Source organism: Cherax quadricarinatus, chromosome 17 (assembly GCF_038502225.1).
Source record: "Cherax quadricarinatus isolate ZL_2023a chromosome 17, ASM3850222v1, whole genome shotgun sequence".
Classification (NCBI taxonomy): Eukaryota; Metazoa; Arthropoda; class Malacostraca; order Decapoda; family Parastacidae; genus Cherax; species Cherax quadricarinatus.
In genome coordinates, this window is record NC_091308.1 from 7,138,276 (window position 1) to 7,157,530 (window position 19,255).

Sequence of the window (19,255 nt, forward strand, 5' to 3'; positions counted from 1 at the left end):
AGCAGTTTTGACAATAATATGAATATTTCCTTTGGTTTATATAAATTAGATCCATTTATAATTAATAGAATTTGGGAAGAATTTAATAATACACTGGACAAATAATAATTTTTAAATTTTCTTGGGTAGAATAGTTTGTGGGTGAGTTGTGCAAAGGACCTATCCAAGTTGGGTCGCCGCGCGTCACGTGTTCAACCGTTGTGGGATCTGATAGTGAGGTGATGGCCAGACCCCTTATATAGCTTCCTTGGATGCTTTACTTTCATAGTTCCTTGATAATGTGAGTAGTCACGAAAGCGCTTGGAATTTCTCTATTCTTTCAGAGTGGTTGTTTTGCATATTTTGAAATCACCTGTTTACTGTGATCTTATTGCATATACATATATATACATATATATATATATATATATATATATATATATATATATATATATATATATATATATATATATATATATATATATATATATATATATATATATGTATATATATATATATATATATATATATATATATATATATATATATATATATATATATATATATATATATATATATATATATATATATATATATATATATATATATATATATATATATATATATATATATATATATGTATATATATATTATTTTTTTTTTTTCAACAACTCGGCCGTCTCCCACCGAGGCAGGGTGACCCAAAAATGAAGGAAAATCCCCAAAAAGAAAATACTTTCATCATAATTCAACACTTTCACCACACTCACACATTATCACTGTTTTTGCAGAGGTGCTCAGAAGACAACAGTTTAGAAGCATATACGTATATGCTGCCAATATCCCAAAACCCCTCCTTTAAAGTGCAGGCATTGTCCTTCCCATTTCCAGGACTCAATTCCGACTATATGAAAATAACCGGTTTCCCTGAATCCCTTCACTAAATATTACCCTGCTCACACTCCAACAGATCGTCAGGTCCCAAGTATCATTCGTCTCCATTCACTCCTATCTAACACGCTCATGCACGCTTGCTGGAAGTCCAAGCCCCTCGCCCACAAAACCTCCTTTACCCCCTCTTTCCAACCCTTTCGAGGACGACCCCTACCCCTCCTTCCTTCCCCTATGCTTTCCATGTCATTCTACTTTGATCCATTCCCTCTAAATGACCAAACCACCTCAACAACCCCTCTTCTGCCCTCTGACTAATACTTTTATTAACTCCACACCTTCTCCTAATTTCCACACTCCGAATTTTCTGCATAATATTTACACCACACATTGCCCTTAGACAGGACATCTCCACTGCCTCCAACCGTCTCCTCGCTGCTGCATTTACCACCCAAGCTTCACATCCATATAAGAGTATTGGTACTACTATACTTTTATAATATTTACACCACACATTGCCCTTAGACAGGACATCTCCACTGCCTCCAACCGTCTCCTCGCTGCTGCATTATATACCACCCAAGCTTCACATCCATATAAGAGTATTGGTACTACTATACAAGTTTTTACAGACGAATTTAGCGTGGCCGTATATATATATATATATATATATATATATATATATATATATATATATATATATATATATATACACGATTGCAAATAAACCATACCCCCGGCCGGGATTGAACCCGCGGTCATAGAGTCTCAAAACTCCAGCCCGTCGCGCTAGCCACTAGACCAGCTAGCCACAATAAGATTCATCCAACTAGGTATATTTCTACACCATAGGAAAGTTAGCACAGGCACCTCTGTGACCACAAATGCAAGTTTTTACAGACGAATCTCCAGCTAGCGTGGCCGTGACGAACTCTAGCTCAAGTCCCTTCACTGCCGTCAACATGACTTAAGAAATCGTAATGACACGATTGCAAATAAACCATACCCCCGGCCGGGATTGAACCCGCGGTCATAGAGTCTCAAAACTCCAGCCCGTCGCGCTAGCCACTAGACCAGCTAGCCACAATAAGATTCATCCAACTAGGTATATTTCTACACCATAGGAAAGTTAGCACAGGCACCTCTGTGACCACAAATGCAAGTTTTTACAGACGAATCTCCAGCTAGCGTGGCCGTGACGAACTCTAGCTCAAGTCCCTTCACTGCCGTCAACATGACTTAAGAAATCGTAATGACACGATTGCAAATAAACCATACCCCCGGCCGGGATTGAACCCGCGGTCATAGAGTCTCAAAACTCCAGCCCGTCGCGCTAGCCACTAGACCAGCTAGCCACAATAAGATTCATCCAACTAGGTATATTTCTACACCATAGGAAAGTTAGCACAGGCACCTCTGTGACCACAAATGCAAGTTTTTACAGACGAATCTCCAGCTAGCGTGGCCGTGACGAACTCTAGCTCAAGTCCCTTCACTGCCGTCAACATGACTTAAGAAATCGTAATGACACGATTGCAAATAAACCATACCCCCGGCCGGGATTGAACCCGCGGTCATAGAGTCTCAAAACTCCAGCCCGTCGCGCTAGCCACTAGACCAGCTAGCCACAATAAGATTCATCCAACTAGGTATATTTCTACACCATAGGAAAGTTAGCACAGGCACCTCTGTGACCACAAATGCAAGTTTTTTAAGTTATATATATATATATATGTCGTGCCGAATATGTAAAACTGGTCAATTAGCAAGAACTCAATTAAAATTAAGTACTTTCTGAAATTTTCTCTTATACGTTTAAAGATATATTTTTTCATTAATGTTAATGTAAAAATTTTTAATTTTGCACTAAAAGAATCTTAGAAAACTTACCTAACCTTATTATAACAAGAACAATTTATTTTAGCCTAACCCAACTAGATATATTTTAAATTTGTTTACAATAATTTAATACTAAACAAACACAGTGAAATATATTTTTTTCGTTAGGTTCAGAATGATTTTTGGCGAAATTATTGCATACACAAATTTTCACTTGTCCTATATGGCAAGATGAACGTTGCTATTTAAGCCAAGATGGCAAGTTCTGCCTATTCGGCACGACATATATATATATATGTATATATATATATAAATATATATATATATATATATATATATATATATATATATATATATATATATATATATATATATATATATATATATATATATATATATGTGTGTGTGTGTGTGTGTGTGTGTGTATATATATATATTTTTACATGGGTCCACCTCTAATGCAAAATGTGCCTGGTCTATAGCCTCGGTGCGGATAAAAGGACTTTTGATTTTTTTTTTCGTTTCCTTGAACCCATTTAAAACGAGAGGTTTGAGAGACACATTTCAGATACACATACGTGTTCATCAAAAATTACATTATAAATATCTCATCCAGCTCTTCAGAGATGGAGCGCATTTTCAGGATACAAAAGGGATTACTTTGAACTGCAGCAACAAGGCGCTGAAATATAAAGCTGAGATCCTCCATTGCCCTTAATTAAGGAGACTGGGCATGCTATTTCGCTATGAACCGATTGTCTCTGAACTCATAATGATGGGTACGTTAACTCTATTTTCTAGTCTTTTGGGACTCCCTGACACTGACAGTAGCCTTCCATATTTCTTACTGTATTGTAGATAGGTATCAGACTATATGGACGCACAAGTGTAGTCCCATATCACCTGCTTGTCATCTATAAAGACTTACAAATTAATTCCATCTGGAAGCTTTTGGTTGCCATTGGATCTGTATAGCTGGGGATCCAGCTGTTGATGATAGTATTAACCTCTGCATACCTTGCGGTTTTTCCGTCTGATCTACTGCAAACAAGACCATGGTATCGGAATAGTTTTGCCAATGTACTGCCCAGATACACATGTGTTTGGCGAGGTTAAGGGTGGCAAGGTAAAGGGCAACACCAATGCGGATGGTCTGTGGGTCGAGGCATGTGCCAAGAGAGGAACTGGGAGAAGCCAATAAAACTCCACTGCATGAGGTGCTCTTATTGCAAGGAGCTTTGTCCTTCCCAAACGCACTCCTAAGCATTGCTAAGGCTATATTCTCCACTCCTGGTTCATACCAGTTTGACTGTAGCTGTTGAGGAGGGAGGAACAAGTCAGGTTGTGGAGCATGTTAAATTATCCAATAGCCTGTCTTCCTCAAGGAACTTTTTGGTCACAAACCCCAATATTGTCCTAAAGGTGTTCAGGCAGAATCGCTGCTAAAGCCCACTGGATGTCACATATGAAGACAGGAAAGCAAGGACTCAGCCTGTGATGCCTTTTGGACACCATTGCTTCCTAGACTGACTGGATGAATATCCCCAATGTCCATTTTCTACAGTGACGTTGAGTACTTTTGTGAATATTAATCTAAGGAGACTCTTAAGAAATATGTTAACCTGGGCAGAATTGAGCACCTCATGAGAAGGTACAAGACATTATGTGCATTCTAGTCTCCCTATTCGCTCTAACAGCCTCCTGAAATTGTCCAGTTTATTATCGAGAATTGTGTCAATGACATTAGTTCTAAAAGGTGTTCCAATGAGGATACTATTTGTAATGGCAATGGTTGACACACCTGGTAGTATGAATCTCACTGCATCGATCACGTGTTTGGCTAAGAAGATTTTGCATTTTAATGGATGAAGGATTAGTCCTATGGCCTGGCCCCTTGGTGTCACCAGAATAAGATCAGCTAGAAGGGGCTGTTTTGTATCCGCCAGTGTGCCATCGTCTAGGAACCAAATGTTTAGCTCACTAGTTAGTCTGACTGAAATGGGGCGAAAGGATCTCCTTGCTGGACTTCTGCCAATGAAGTTATTTCATGCTCCCTATTATTTATGCTCCCCATCATTTATGAAATCTGCATATCGAAATTGATAAGAAACAGGCAACAAATCTTAAGCAAAGAAACTGATGTAGGACTGTTATTATTATTGATCTGAGAAGTGTTAAACCCATGTGGAGCATTCAGTGAGAGGAGTGGTTGCTGTGGAAAATAATGTATTTTCCGGGAAAAATACAGTGTATTTTTTATGTAAATTAGTGTAATACATTGCATTTAATAAAATTTATGTTATAAAAAATACGCAGAAGAGACTCGCCATGTTTGAACTAGTTAACTCAAACGTTAGTGAATAATTGGAAAAATTTTCGTGCTCTAGAGGTTAAATTGGGCTGACACCTCTCAAATAGGAGCCGAAATTGTTGGATGTGCATTCCTGCATAACTTGAGATATCTGGCGACTGGACCAGACAGCTCCAGGAACCTCAGATAAGTCTGTTTATGTTGTAACTCTGGCCAGTGTTATTTTCATGGACAGACAGTGAGGTTTTCTGAGTATGATACACCTTGATCTCCAGTCAAATTGGTGAGTGATATTAAAATATATTCTCCTTCTGTTACATAAATGTGTATATATATAATCATTTATTAATTTTAGTATACAGTCCACAAATTTATATATTTACCAGAATTCCTGGTGTATGTATATTTCATTTGTAATTATAGGTCTAGAGCAACTTGTGGATATGACAGTTGTAGGTATCGAAGGGGGACATTTTTGTGACATAGTTGTCCCAAATTCCTACTTGTCTATGTAACTCTGATAAATATTAATTATCTTTGTTACCATTTACTGGTATGTACCTTGTGAGTTACATCCAGATAAATGCAATTTTCCACAGTTGTGGTCCTCCAGGAGCACGTTAATGATCCTCTTTGAAATTTTATCAAGAAATATTCTTCAGGCTTGTTTACGACAATATTGAAAACTCAAATGTAGCATGAATCCTTTAAAATTTATTCATATTACTATGTGCAAACTACAATTAAATCAACATTAATCGTGAAAATAATTTAAGCATTAATAACGTATTGTATGTGAACGCACCATGAATAATTTATATTAAAATATTAAAAGCAAGGCATTACTAGACAATATTCTTGTTATTTAAACTTACTACCATTCTAATCAAATGTACTTGGCTCAGTAGATAGAGGACATATTACACCAATGAGTATCATAGTCTCATCAAGGTCACTTACTGGCGCTGGAACCATGTTGTTGATAAGGAAAGTTACAACACCTGGCATTTGCGGCCGAAATGATATAATCCGGATCAAATAATATTCCCTCTTTGTACTGTTATTATTCATGTTAGACAACCTGATAATGACACTGGAATACAAAGAGCAATACGTGTAAATCTAAGAAGAGTAGCAAAATAATCTGATTTATTTAAGTTACAGGACGATTATTGGGAACAAGAGGAAACATCAATTAATTAGTTTGAAGTTTGGTTTGATGAAGTGGTATTACTGTGGTAATTGTATAGTGTACCATAGAAATGGAATATAAATACTAGAGATGGGACAATACCAAAATTTTTGCCGATACCTACATCAGTACCCAATTTTCGGTCGATGCTGACATTTTTTTTTTTTTTTTAGATTCGCCGGTATTCTCCCGGCCCGGGCCTTTTCCAAGTGGTGGCCCGGCCTTGGCTCCCTGTCTAGGGAGTGTCTGAGACCTAAGTCTCCCATGGGAGGAGGCACAAATACCCCTTCATCTTTGGGACCAACTGTCCCCAGGCCTAGCCACATTCCCCGCCCTCACGGGGCTCGTAGCGAGAAGCTAGGCCTCTCTGGTTTGCCATCCCCGCCCCAAGAAGGCTAATGGGAATGAGTCTTGTGAGCTACAAGCTCTGGCACCTACCCTACCCTAGAAGGGCTGGGCTGGGCATGGTGTCGATCAACGTGTCGATGCAACTACTGATATTTTTCCTCTATTTTTTTTATTTTTAAAATTATATTGATTATGTTCAATATATAAAGGAAATAAATACTTATTACAAAATGATTATTAAATAACACCAGAAGGTTAAATTTTAAATTCCTTAATTTCTCTTGAGATAATGTCATTACTTAGCCTGTTGTGTTTGCTGTCAAAAGCACTTGCCGATAGAGTGTATGTGTGTGTGTGTGTGTGTGTGTGTGTGTGTGTGTGTGTGTGTGTGTGTGTGTGTGTGTGTGTGTGTGTGTGTGTGTGTGTGTGTGCGTGAGTGTGTGTGTGTGTGTGTACTCACCAAATTGTACTCACCTAATTGTGGTTGCATTGGTCGAAACTCAGCTCCTGGCCCCGCCTCTTCACTGATTGCTACTAGGTCCTCTCTCTCTCTCTCTCTCTGTTTCCTGAGCTTTATCATACCTCTTCTTAAAACTATGTATGGTTCCTGCCTCCACTACTTCACTTGCTAGGCTATTCAACTTCCTGACGACTCTATGACTGAAGAAATACTTCCTAACGTCCCTGTGACTCGTCTGAGTCTTCACCTTCCAGTTGTGACCCCTTGTTCCTGTGCCCCCTCTCTGGAACATCCTATCTCTGTCCACCTTATCTATTCCCCGCAGTATCTTGTATGTCGTTATCATGTCTCCCCTGACCCTTCTGTCCTCCAGTGTCGTCAGTCCGATTTCCCTCAACCTTTCCTCGTACGACATTCCCCTGAGCTCTGGGACTAGCCTTGTTGCAAACCTTTGTACCTTCTCTAACTTCTTGACGTGCTTGACCAGGTGTGGGTTCCAGACTGGTGCTGCATACTCCAGTATGGGCCTAACATACACAGTGTACAGTGTCTTGAACGATTCCTTATTTAGGTATCGGAACGCTATTCTCAGGTTTGCCAGGCGCCCGTATGCTGCAGCAGTTATTTGGTTGATGTGTGCCTCCGGTGACGTGCTCGGTGTTATGGTCACCCCGAGGTCTTTCTCCCTGAGTGAGATCTGTAGTCTTTGTCCACCTAGCCTATACTCTGTCTGCGGTCTTCTTTGCCCCTCCCCAATCTTCATGACTTTGCATTTAGCAGAATTGAATTCGAGAAGCCAGTTTCTGGACCACATTTCCAGCCTGTCCAGGTCTCTTTACAGTCCTGCCTCATCCTCATCCGATTTAATTCTTCTCATCAACTTCACATCATCTGCGAATAGGGACACTTCAGAGTCTATTCCTTCCATCATGTCGTTCGCATATATCAAAAATAGCAATGGCCCTAGAACTGACCCCTGTGGGACCCCGCTCGTAACAGGCGTCCACTGTGATACCTCTTCACGTACCATGACTCGTTGCTGCCTCCCTGTCAGGTATTCCCTGATCCACTGCAGTGCCCTCCCTGTTACATGCGCCTGATCCTCCAGCTGCTGCATTAATCTCTTGTGGGGAACTGTGTCAAAGGCCTTCCTGCAGTCTAGGAAAACGCAATCAACCCACCCCTCTCTCTCGTGTCTTACTTCTGTTACCTTGTCATAAAACTCCAGGAGGTTTGTGATACAAGATTTGCCTTCCATGAACCCATGCTGGTTTTCATTTATAATCTTGTTCAGTTCCATGTGTTCGACCACTCTCCTCCTCATAATCTTCTCCATGACTTTGCACACAATACATGTCAGAGACACAGGTCTGTAGTTTAGCGCCTCGTTTCTGTTTCCTTTCTTAAATATGGGGACTACATTTGCTGTCTTCCATTTCTCAGGTAGTTGCCCAGTTTCAAGGGATGTGTTGAAGATTGTGGTTAGAGGCACACACAGCATCTCTGCTCCTTCTCTAAGGACCCATGGGGAGATGTTGTCCGGTCCCATCGCCTTTGAGGTATCAAGGTCACTTAGCAGCTTCTTCACCTCCTCCTCGGTTGTTCGTATGTCATCCAACACTTGGTGGTATATTCCCTCTTGATGTTCCCTTCTGTACTGACTTCCCACAGCCCTTCTTGTATCTACTGTAAAAACTTCCTTAAATCTCCTGTTTAGCTCCTCACATACCTCCTGGTCATTTTTTGTGAGTTCTCCCCCTTCTGTCCTTAATCTGATCACCTGGTCTTTGACTGTTGTCTTCCTCCTGATATGGCTATACAACAGTTTCGGGTCAGTCTTGATTTTCGATGCTATGTCATTTTCATACTGTCGCTGGGCCTCCCTCCTTACCTGTGCGTACTCGTTCCTGACTCTGCGGCTGATCTCCCTATTTTCGTGTATTCTCTGCCTTCTGTACTTTTTCCATTCTCTATTGCACTTTGTTTTTGCCTCCTTACACCGTCGGGTAAACCAGGGGCTCGTTCTGGTCTTCCCGTTGTTTCTGTTGCCCTTGGGAATAAACCTTTCCACTGCCTTCTTGCATTTTGTTGTTACATATTCCATCATTTCATTTACTGGCTTTCCTGCCAGTTCTATATCCCATGGGACCTCCTGCAGGAAGTTCCTCAACCCTATGTAGTCCCCTCTTTTATAGTCAGGCTTTTCCCATTCAACTCCTGTTACTCTCTCCACTTGCAGCTCTACTATATATTCAAAGCACAGAACCACGTGGTCGCTAGCTCCTAGGGGACTCTCATATGTGATGTCCTCAATGTCTGAACTGCCCAGGGTGAACACAAGGTCCAATCTTGCTGGTTCATCCTCCGCTCTCACTCTGGTAGTGTCCTTAACATGTTGGTGCATGAGGTTTTCCAGCACCACGTCCATCATCTTGGCTCTCCATGTTTCGGGACCCCCATGTGGCTCCAGGTTTTCCCAGTCAATCTCCCTGTGGTTGAAATCCCCCATAACCAGCAACTTTGCTCTGCTGGAGTGAGCTCTTCTTGCCACCTCAGCAAGTGTGTCCACCATTGCTCTGTTGCTCTCTTCATATTCCTCTCTTGGCCTCCTGCAGTTCTGTGGTGGATTATACATCACTGCAATGACCACCTTGTGTTCCCCAGACTGAAGTGTACCTACTATGTAGTCTCTTTCTCCCATCTCATCTATGCCTTCCATTTTCTCGAATTTCCATCTGTTTTTTACTAACAGAGCAACCTCACCTCCCCCTCTGCCCCTTCTGTCTTTCCTCATGATCTGGTATCCTGGTGGGAAGATTGCATCTGTTATTGTCCCCGTGAGTTTTGTCTCTGTAACTGCTATGATGTCTGGGGACTTCTCACTGATTCTTTCTTGCCATTCCTCATGTTTATTCATTAATCCATCTGCATTTGTGTACCAAACCTTCAACTTCTGTTCTAATACTGTAACTGTGGTGGGGGGGGGGGGGAACAGAGGGATCGGTGTGTGATGGTTGATTTGGATTGTTCAGTTGCCTTGGGGGTGTCGTGGCTGGGGTCCTTCTGCAGGTGTTTCTGGGGGGTGTGCTTGTCCTTCCACTTGTTCCTGAGTTATTCTGCTCTCCTTTTTCATTTCCTCCCATTTCTCCTTTCGTTTCTGAACTCTCTCTTTCATCGTCCTCCTTTCCTCCTGTGTTCTGTCTCGATCGAGGTACACACTCTAACTCCTGCCTGCCTCTCAGCCGTGCTTTCTCCTGCAGGATCATGGTTCGGGTTGATTCTGCCTTGAAAATTACTTTGAGAGACCGGTTCCTTTTCTCTGTGAACCACCCGGTTCTCCAAAAATTTGCCACCTGGGTCATTTCCCCCTCACCTATCACCTTCAGGATAACTTTCAATCGCTTTTTTCTCCTCCTGCTTTCTTTCCTCATAAGTTTCCCCTTTAGTTTCGTCTAGCCCATAGACAAACACTGATCTCTCCCTTTCCACCTCCCACTGTGACTCCCATTGCATCCTCTGATGTGGGTTTAAATTTTCCAGCACTAAAACCCACCAAATTACTTTCACTAGACGCTCTGTCATCTCCGATCATCCTTTGTACCTCTATGGCTCCCGTATCCCTGAACGTGATACAGTCAAGTTTCTGGGCCTCCTCTTTGATTGTAGGTTATCCTGGAAACCTCACATTACCTCTCTGAAGGCAACTTGCCATAGCCGGCTGAACCTCCTTAAAACCCTTGCTCATCTTTCATAGGGAGCTGATCGTCGAACCCTCCTTCGCCTACATTCCACCCTTATCTTATCGAAACTTGATTATGGTGACCAGATCTATTCAGTGGCATCTCCTGCTACTCTCTCTAGCCTTAACCCCATTCATCACCAAGGATTACGTTTATGCCTTGGTGCTTTTCGCTCTTCCCCTGTCGAGAGCCTCTATGCAGAAGCGAACGTTCCATCCTCATCCGATCGCCGTGATGCCCATTGCCTTCGCTACTATGTACGCTCTCATGATCTCCGCAATCCTTCCATTTATAGAATGGTCACTGATATTAGTAGACATTCTTTATTTGTTCGCCGCTCCTGTTTACTCCGTCCCTTCTCTCTTCGCCTTCATTCGCTCTTGTCTTCTCTTCAATTACCACCTTTCTATGTACATGTAGCATCTCACTTTTCCCTACCCCCCTGGGAAGTTCCAGCTGTTCGAGTCTGTTCTTTCTCTCTCCCTTGCTCGAAAGCCCGACTGTCTACGGTCGCTTCCCGCTCTCATTTTCTTGACCACTTTCACTCTCATTCTCATGACATTGCTGTGTACACAGATGGCTCTAAGTCTTCTGACGGCGTAGGATTCGCAGCAGTGTTTCCGGACAGCATCGTACAAGGGCATTTACTATCTTCGGCTAGTATTTTTACTGCTGAATTGTATGCCATCCTTACAGCACTTATCCGTATTGCATCTATGCCTGTGTCATCATTTGTGGTTGTCTCAGACTCCCTTAGTGCTTTACAGGCTATACAGAAATTTGATACACCTCACCCCTTAGTCCTCCGTATCCAACTTTGGCTACGCCGCATCTTTACCAAGCATAAAGATATTGTTTTTTTGTTGGGTCCCTGGTCATGTTGACGTACAGGGCAATGAACAGGCAGACACTGCTGCGTGGTCAGCAGTACATGACCTACCAGTTTCATGTAGAGGTATTCCATTTACGGACTATTTTGCTGCAATATCTTCCCAACTTCACACCCGTTGGCAACAACGTTGGTCTACTATGCTCGGCAACAAACTTCAATCTATTAAACCGAGTATAGATTACTGGCCGTCTTCTTATCATCAGTGTCGAGGTTGGGAGACTACTCTCTCCCATCTTCGTATTGGCCATACTCGTCTTACTCATGGATATCTCATGGAGAGGCGCCCTGCTCCTCTCTGTGAGAATTGCCAAGTTCCATTATCAGTCAGCCACATTCTGTTGGACTGCCCCCACTTTATCAACGAGCACGCAGAATTTACCTCCGTCGTCGTCTTCGCTCTGCTGCTCTCTCTTTACCTTCCCTTCTCGCTGATGGACCCACCTTTCATCCAGACTCTCTCATTGACTTTTTGACAACAACTGACTTACTTCACAAATTCTGATACCTTCAGCCCTTTCTACTTCAATCTCTTGCTATCCCCTACCCCCGTACTATCCCCTGCCCCGCTGTTTTCTGTAACCTACTGATCATCCCTCCTCCCTTCTGCCATCCAATACCCTCGCTTCCTTCCCTACCCTGCAGCGCTGTATAGCCCTTGTGGCTTAGCCCTTCTTTTTGATTATAATAATAATAATAATAGTCTCCTTCTCCAGTCTTCCTCCCTTTTTTTGAGCTCTGCTTCCCAGTCCTCCCCCCCAGATTCGTCCTTCGAGCCCCTTGTTCTCATCCTAGTTCTAGGTTCCCCCGTTGCTCCACAGAAGGAAGGGGGAGGGGTGGTTAGTGGGAGGGGAATAGATGGTTGGGGGAGAGGAGATGGATGGTTATGGGGAGGGGGAGGATGGTTATTGGAGGGGGAGAGGTAGTTGGGGGAGGTGGGTTAGATGGTTTGGGGGAGGGGTTAGATGGTGTGGGGGAGGGGTAGGTGGCTAGGGTGAGGTGGTTAGGGAAGGGGGAGAGGTGGTTAGGGGAGGGAGGAGTATGTGCTTGAGAGAGAGAGGGGATGGATGGTTATAGGGGAGGGGGAGGGTGGTTATTGGAGGGGGGGAGGTAGTTGTGGGAGGGGGTTAGATGGTATGGGGAGGGGTTAGATGGTTTGGGGGTGGGGTAGGTGGCTAAGGTGAGGTGGTTAGGGGAGGGAGGGGTACGTGTTTGTGTCTAGTGTATATGTGCTTGTGTATGTGTGTGTGTGTGTGTGTGTGTGTGCCTGTGTGTGTGTGTGTGTGTGTGTGTGTGTGTGTGTGTGTGTGTGTTTGTGTGTGTGTGTGTGTGTGTGTGTGTGTGTGTGTGTGTGTTATCTCTCACAATATTGCATTGTTTTGATTGCTGTCATGCTTAATATTGTATAAACTTGTATTTAGCATAAGTGTTCAGGGATGAACTGTACAGGTGATGAGGGAAATTTTGTGTAAGGGCAAAGTAAAACGTGCAGTGTGTTTAGATAATGAAGAATTTATATTGTCTATGTATGATCCGATACTGTACACTTTTATTTATTATTATTATTTATTATTATTAAAGATTCGCCGGTATTCTCCCGGCCTGGGCCTTTTCCAAGTGGTGGCCCGGCCTTGGCTCCCGCTTTAGGGAGTATCTGAGACCTAAGTCTCCCATGGGAGGAGGCACAAGTACCTCCTCATCTTTGGGACCAACTGTCCCCAGGCCTAGCCACAAACTAGGCCTCTCTGGTCTGCTATCCCCACCTCAATGGGAATGGCAGTCTTGTGAGCTACAAGCTCTGGCTCAGGCACCTTCCCTACCCTAGAAGGGCTGGGCATGGTGTCGATCACTTTTATTTATATAATGAATTGTCTGTCTTAAACAAAATATAAAAAAAAATCGTGAGGTAGGGTGTTAATGTTAATATTTTTAAGCAAACATGCAATATTAATATTTTAAAAAGAATCGATTATTATCGATCGATTTTTCACTGATACCGATATACTAAAAATCACCGATATCCCCCGATACCGATAATTTGGGAAATCGTTGTACTGATGGTTATATTGGAGCAATAGTCTGTGGATGGGATATGAGGACGATAATAAGTGAAGGCTTTATTAAAACTCTGCTAGATGTGTATGAAGATATATAAAAATGTCTGTTTTTTTTTATTTTGAAGCAATAATAACACTGGTCTGCATTTGGAATGTTTTCAATTTTTATTTTTATTCTTGGTTGCGATCTTACATATTACTGGGCTGCTGATTGTAAATATCTAGACCATTTTGCTCTATCACGTAAGGATTTTGAATACAATACGACATCGACACCATGCCTAACCCTTCTAGGGTAGGGTAGGTGCCTGAGCCCGAGCTTACAGCTCACAAGACTGTCATTCCCATTATCCCCCTTGGGGTGGGGATGGCAGACCAGAGAAGGGACAATTGGTCCCAAAGACGAGGGGGTACTTGTGCCTCCTCCCATGGGAGACATCGGCCTCAGACACTCCCTAAAGAGGGAGCCAAGGCCGGGCCACCACTTGGAAAAAGCCCGGGCCGGGAGAATACCAGCGAATCTTTAATAATAAATAATAATACAATACGAAGACACCATGCCCAGCCCTTCTAGAGTAGGGTTGGTGCCCGAACCTGAGGTTGCTACCACCTGTACCTCACAAGACTGTCATTCCCATTAGCCCCCCCTGGGGTGGGAAAGATGCTAGACCAGAGAGGCCTAGATTCTCCCTGCGAGCCCCGTGAGGGCGGGGAATGTGGCCAGGCCTGGGAACACTTGATCCCCATATATACACCGAAAAAGATACCACAGAGTCAATAAAAAATATTATGTAGACCAGTGCTGTGTCTCTGTGACTTATCACCGCCTCTGATTAAATTCATTATGCTGATAACGCTCTGCATGATATAGCTCATCCGAATTACGTTGTTACATAATGCTTCTTGGCGGATAATGTAGTGTAGTGTGATACCGGTAACTATTTTTACAATACAGGAACACTTTCCAAATCCTCCGCATTCTTTGACAACTAACTCGAGACCAATATAAATATTTGAGCTTCTTGTACCACCACTCAAGGAATGTATCTTGAGTAACGTCACAGATAGTTTAATTTTTTTATAGAAGAAATTCAATTAATCAATATATTAATGAGTACAGGCGGCCCACGGGCCCGTAGTTGGACCACCATAGACTGTACAAGATATATATATGGAAGGTTAATGACCATCGTGTGGTCGATAGGCTTTAAACACGATTACCCAGCAAAACTAACCAACTTTTCTTATACGCTGATACAACCCGAGTAATGAGCCGCCTATCATCAGCCGCCTAGCATCAGCCGCCTAGCATCAGCCGCCTAGCATCAGCCGGCTAGATTAGGACCGAAATTATTATTTACAGTAAAACCCCCTTAAACCATTTTGTACATGTTCTCTTCAATATACGTTTCATATAAAACATTTTTTTTTTGTAAAATCCATAAATATTGCAGATCGTTTTTGTGGCATGATTAACTATTTTATTATTCGTATCTTATAGTTTTCTTTAAGATACCACAAATGGAAAGAAACCTTCATGTTATTCTCAGTGGTACTATGGATGGATGTATTTTCTTAGCTTTCTTTTATATCTTTTACTGATGTACTCTTGTTAACCCTTTTGGGACTTAGTTCCAAGGCCCTTTGCATACATATGCTCTTGCTCTACCGTCCACAGGATGGATTTGGGGTACACAATAAACAATAAAAATAAACAATAAAAATCAATTTTTTTGTAATGAAATATTATCTAAATATTTTACAGGAGAAATATTCCTGACGTGAAGATTAGCACTGACTGATCATGAACAACGAATATTGGTTTGACTTTGTGGCAGGATGGATTGGAGGTAAGTAACAGCAATACATTAATGTTACGTTGCAGAATCGAAATAAGACAGTTATGTTACAGGACAGCAATACAACAAGACAGAACAGTAAAGTGACAGGACACTAAAATATGAAGATAGTAACGTGTCAGGGCAGTGAAGTAAGAGGTTAGTATTGTGCCTGGACAGTTACGAGAGAAGACAGTAACATGTCAGTATAGTAAAGTAAGAAAACAGTAACTGTCAGGACATTGAGGAGGGAAGACAGTAACTTCCCAGGACAGTAAAGCAAGAAGACAGTCCTTAGCTTGCCACAGCCATGTATGTGTCCGCATCAGGAGTGACATGTCCAGTGCTACTGTACACCTGAAGTATGTAATATTGGTCGTTAAGTGGTTTATGGCGTCTCGGAATTTTGACGGGCTGCGAGGGTGGCGTGTTAAAGTATCGAAGGTTCGATTCCCGGCCTATGCTGTATAGGTAAAACTGGTCAATTAGCAAGAACTCATTTGAAATTAAGTCATTTCAAATTTTTTCTTTTATACGTTCAAAGATATATATTTTTTTATTTATGCTAACGTAAAAATTAATAATTTTGTATCAAAAGAACCTTAGAAAACTTACCTAACCTTATTATAACAAGCTCAATTGAATTTAGTCTAATCCAACTAAATATATTTTAGATAAGTTTACAATAATTTAATAATAAACAAACACATGAAATTTATTTTTTTCTTTAGGTTCAGAATGATTTTTGCGAAATTATTGCATACACAAATTTTCGCTTGCCTTATTCGGCATGAAGAGCGTTGCTATTTAAGCCAAAATCGCAAATTTTGAATATTCGGCACGACATATATTTACATAAAGTATGAGAATACTTACGAGTGTGTGGAGCATTGGTTGTGAATACTTCAGTGGAAAAGTCGTGTATGAAGACAGTGTTGAATATATATTACGTAGAAAATTCATGGTTTGGAGAATACAGGGAGGTGGGGAGATTCCAAGAGTATTGTCCATAAGCTTGAGGACGGGTTGTTGATGGTTTGGATAGAGAGAAGATGAAACAAAAAAGATGACTTGGAGGGTGTATAAATCTATAGTGGAGGATAGGAGGGGCAGGGATCTCCCTAGGAAAGGTTGGCGGGAGGGGATAGAGGAGTTTTCCTTTGTGAGAGGCTTGGACATTCAGCAGGCTTACCTGAGCTTGTTGTATAGGACTGAGGGGAGGCAAGTATTTTTTTATGACTTGTGCTGTTGGAGTGTGAGCAGAGATTCGAGAAAACCGGTTACCCAGACTTGAGTCCTGGAAGTGGGAAGTACAGTGTCTACACTCTGAAGCAGGTGTGAGGCTATTTTTAGTTTTAAGAGGCATCTGAACTGTGGTATCTGCTCACCTCATGTAAGACAATGAGGGAGTGAGTGATGGTGAAATTGTTTCTTCATTTTCGGGTCACTCTGGCTCAATGAGAGACGGCCGAAAGTGTAGAAAAATCCAGTGAAAAATAAGGGGTTCAATAAATACATTTAGAGAACACTGTATTAATAATTTTTTGTCCAAGATGATTCAAACTGCAGCCAACAGACATCAAAAATAGTACGGCAGCAATGATTGACACATTGTAGAGGAAACTGGGCCACTACTTTCTATAAATGTTTGATCAACAAAGCTATTTTAATTATGTGTGTGCTTGGGACAGGCTATGAGTAAACAGACTAGTTACCAAACAATTCAAGAAGAAAATCAGGCCTCAGGTTGTGAAAATTTCTAGGGGTAAAGAACTCTCGAAAACTTTCACTGGAACATTATAAGAATGCATATTGTAAATTAGTAAAATAAAATCACACCAATAAATAAAATATTTATGTTAGTTTAGTTTAATTATTTATGTCGCTGATATTCATCATTAACATAAAGCATTTATTGAATACAACATACTTTTTAAAGTAAATTATTTTTATTTCTAATATTTCATTAATAGTGTAAAATTATTAACATTAAATAAGCGAATTTAACAATAATTGTTATTTTTCTGAAATTAGGGTGTGCCGGGCTGTTAGTTGGTCAACCAATGGACACCATTAAAGTCCGACAGCAAACACTGAAGAGAATGAATTCAGTCAACTATGCAATTAGCATCTTTAAATATGAAGGAGTGAGTACATTAACAACTCTATACTCATTTTCATGCATGTGTTATTTCAGGTAAATATATTGCTATGGGTTTAGGGTACCAAACTTATATACGCAGCCTAGCTGGGATATTACCAAATTTGACATCAACCTCAGAAATACTGTGTAAATTAACTGTCTTTTGTAGTGTCTGATTAAACCAATATCTGATCTGACAGCATGAAAAGTGAAGCAAGATGAAATCCTTCTTACAAGACCTGACACAACGAGAATTTCAGGGATGAATTCAAATGTAAATGGGAAAATCTTGATTTCATCCTATATAAGGAATCATATAGTGTTATGGTATAGGGAACCAAAGCTGAACACTTAAGCCTGCATGAGATATTTGCAATTAGGTTCAAATCTTGTCACATATGAGATATGATGTTTATATATATACATGTCTAACCGAACGGGCGAATTACGCTGAAAAAAAAAATGTTTTCTGATCAATAGTTACAGTGATTTTTTTTTCATAAAACTGCGAAAATCGATATGAAGATAAACAAAATATATGTCATTGATTTTAGGAATTTTTAAATTAATTTAAACTGATCTGTGATGTACATAAATGTAGCAGAATTTAGCTAAAAATATAAGCTAGTTTACGTGAGGTTTATAAATTAGGTTTGCTCGAAAAATAATTTTTTAAATCATTGTCATTGAAAAAAATTATCAATCAATCAGTAATTATTTTTTCGAAAAGTCCAATTATTAAGGGAGTTCGCCCTATTCGGCAAGTTCCGCTTAATATATATATATTATTTCTCAGATTCGAGGATTCTATAAGGGACTGGGTTTTCCACTTCTAGCATCTGGTACTTTGAACTCCCTCTTCTTTGGTGTCTATGGCAACAGCATCAGATGGTTATCTGAGGGTAAACAGAAGCCTTCAGTTTCAGATGTACTAATAGCTGGATCTGCTGGAGGAGTTGCACAACTAGTTGTTGCATGTCCTGTGGATTTAATCAAGATTAAGATGCAAATGCAAACTGGTTAGTACTTAATGTATATACTATAAAGAATCATTTCATAATAATTTTTCTATTCATAATTTCCGAAGTTTACTTGGAAAAAATGTAAATGGTGAAAAGATACGTACAGTAAAAAGAGACCTTAATAAGTACTTGTTAAACTTGTTTACCTGTGGTAAAGGATAATGGTGGGCCTCTAGTAAGTTGAATTATGTATAGAAAAAATTTTTGGTAATAGGTAATAATTATTCTAGTACAGGAGGATGAGTAAGTATATGAGGACTGATGTGGTGTGCAATTACAGCAGTTTGTTAAACAATGGATTGGTGGACAAAATATTGATGGATATAAATGTTTCTAGAGGAACGATTGATATATCAAATCAATGTATATAAATTATATAAATTATATATATATATAAATATATATATATATATATATATATATATATATATATATATATATATATACATATATATATATATAGATATATATATATATATATATATATATAATGTCGTGCCGAATATGTAAAACTGGTCAATTAGCAAGAACTCATTTAAAATTAAG

The 19,255-nt window shown here is 40.5% G+C and overlaps 1 protein-coding gene across 3 annotated transcripts in view; it reads left to right on the forward strand.

The window, feature by feature from the left end:
- The window catches only part of LOC128686432 (solute carrier family 25 member 45), a 60,538-nt gene that overhangs the window by 9,020 nt on the left and 32,263 nt on the right, over positions 1 to 19,255 (forward strand). For all 3 annotated transcript variants that reach the window (XM_070085771.1, XM_070085772.1, XM_070085773.1), the window contains exons 2-4: positions 15,472 to 15,556; positions 17,579 to 17,691; positions 18,484 to 18,706. In XM_070085771.1, coding sequence (XP_069941872.1) covers positions 15,511 to 15,556; positions 17,579 to 17,691; positions 18,484 to 18,706 — 382 coding nt within the window. In that variant the 5' untranslated portion in view covers positions 15,472 to 15,510. The remainder of the gene's footprint in view (positions 1 to 15,471; positions 15,557 to 17,578; positions 17,692 to 18,483; positions 18,707 to 19,255) is intronic.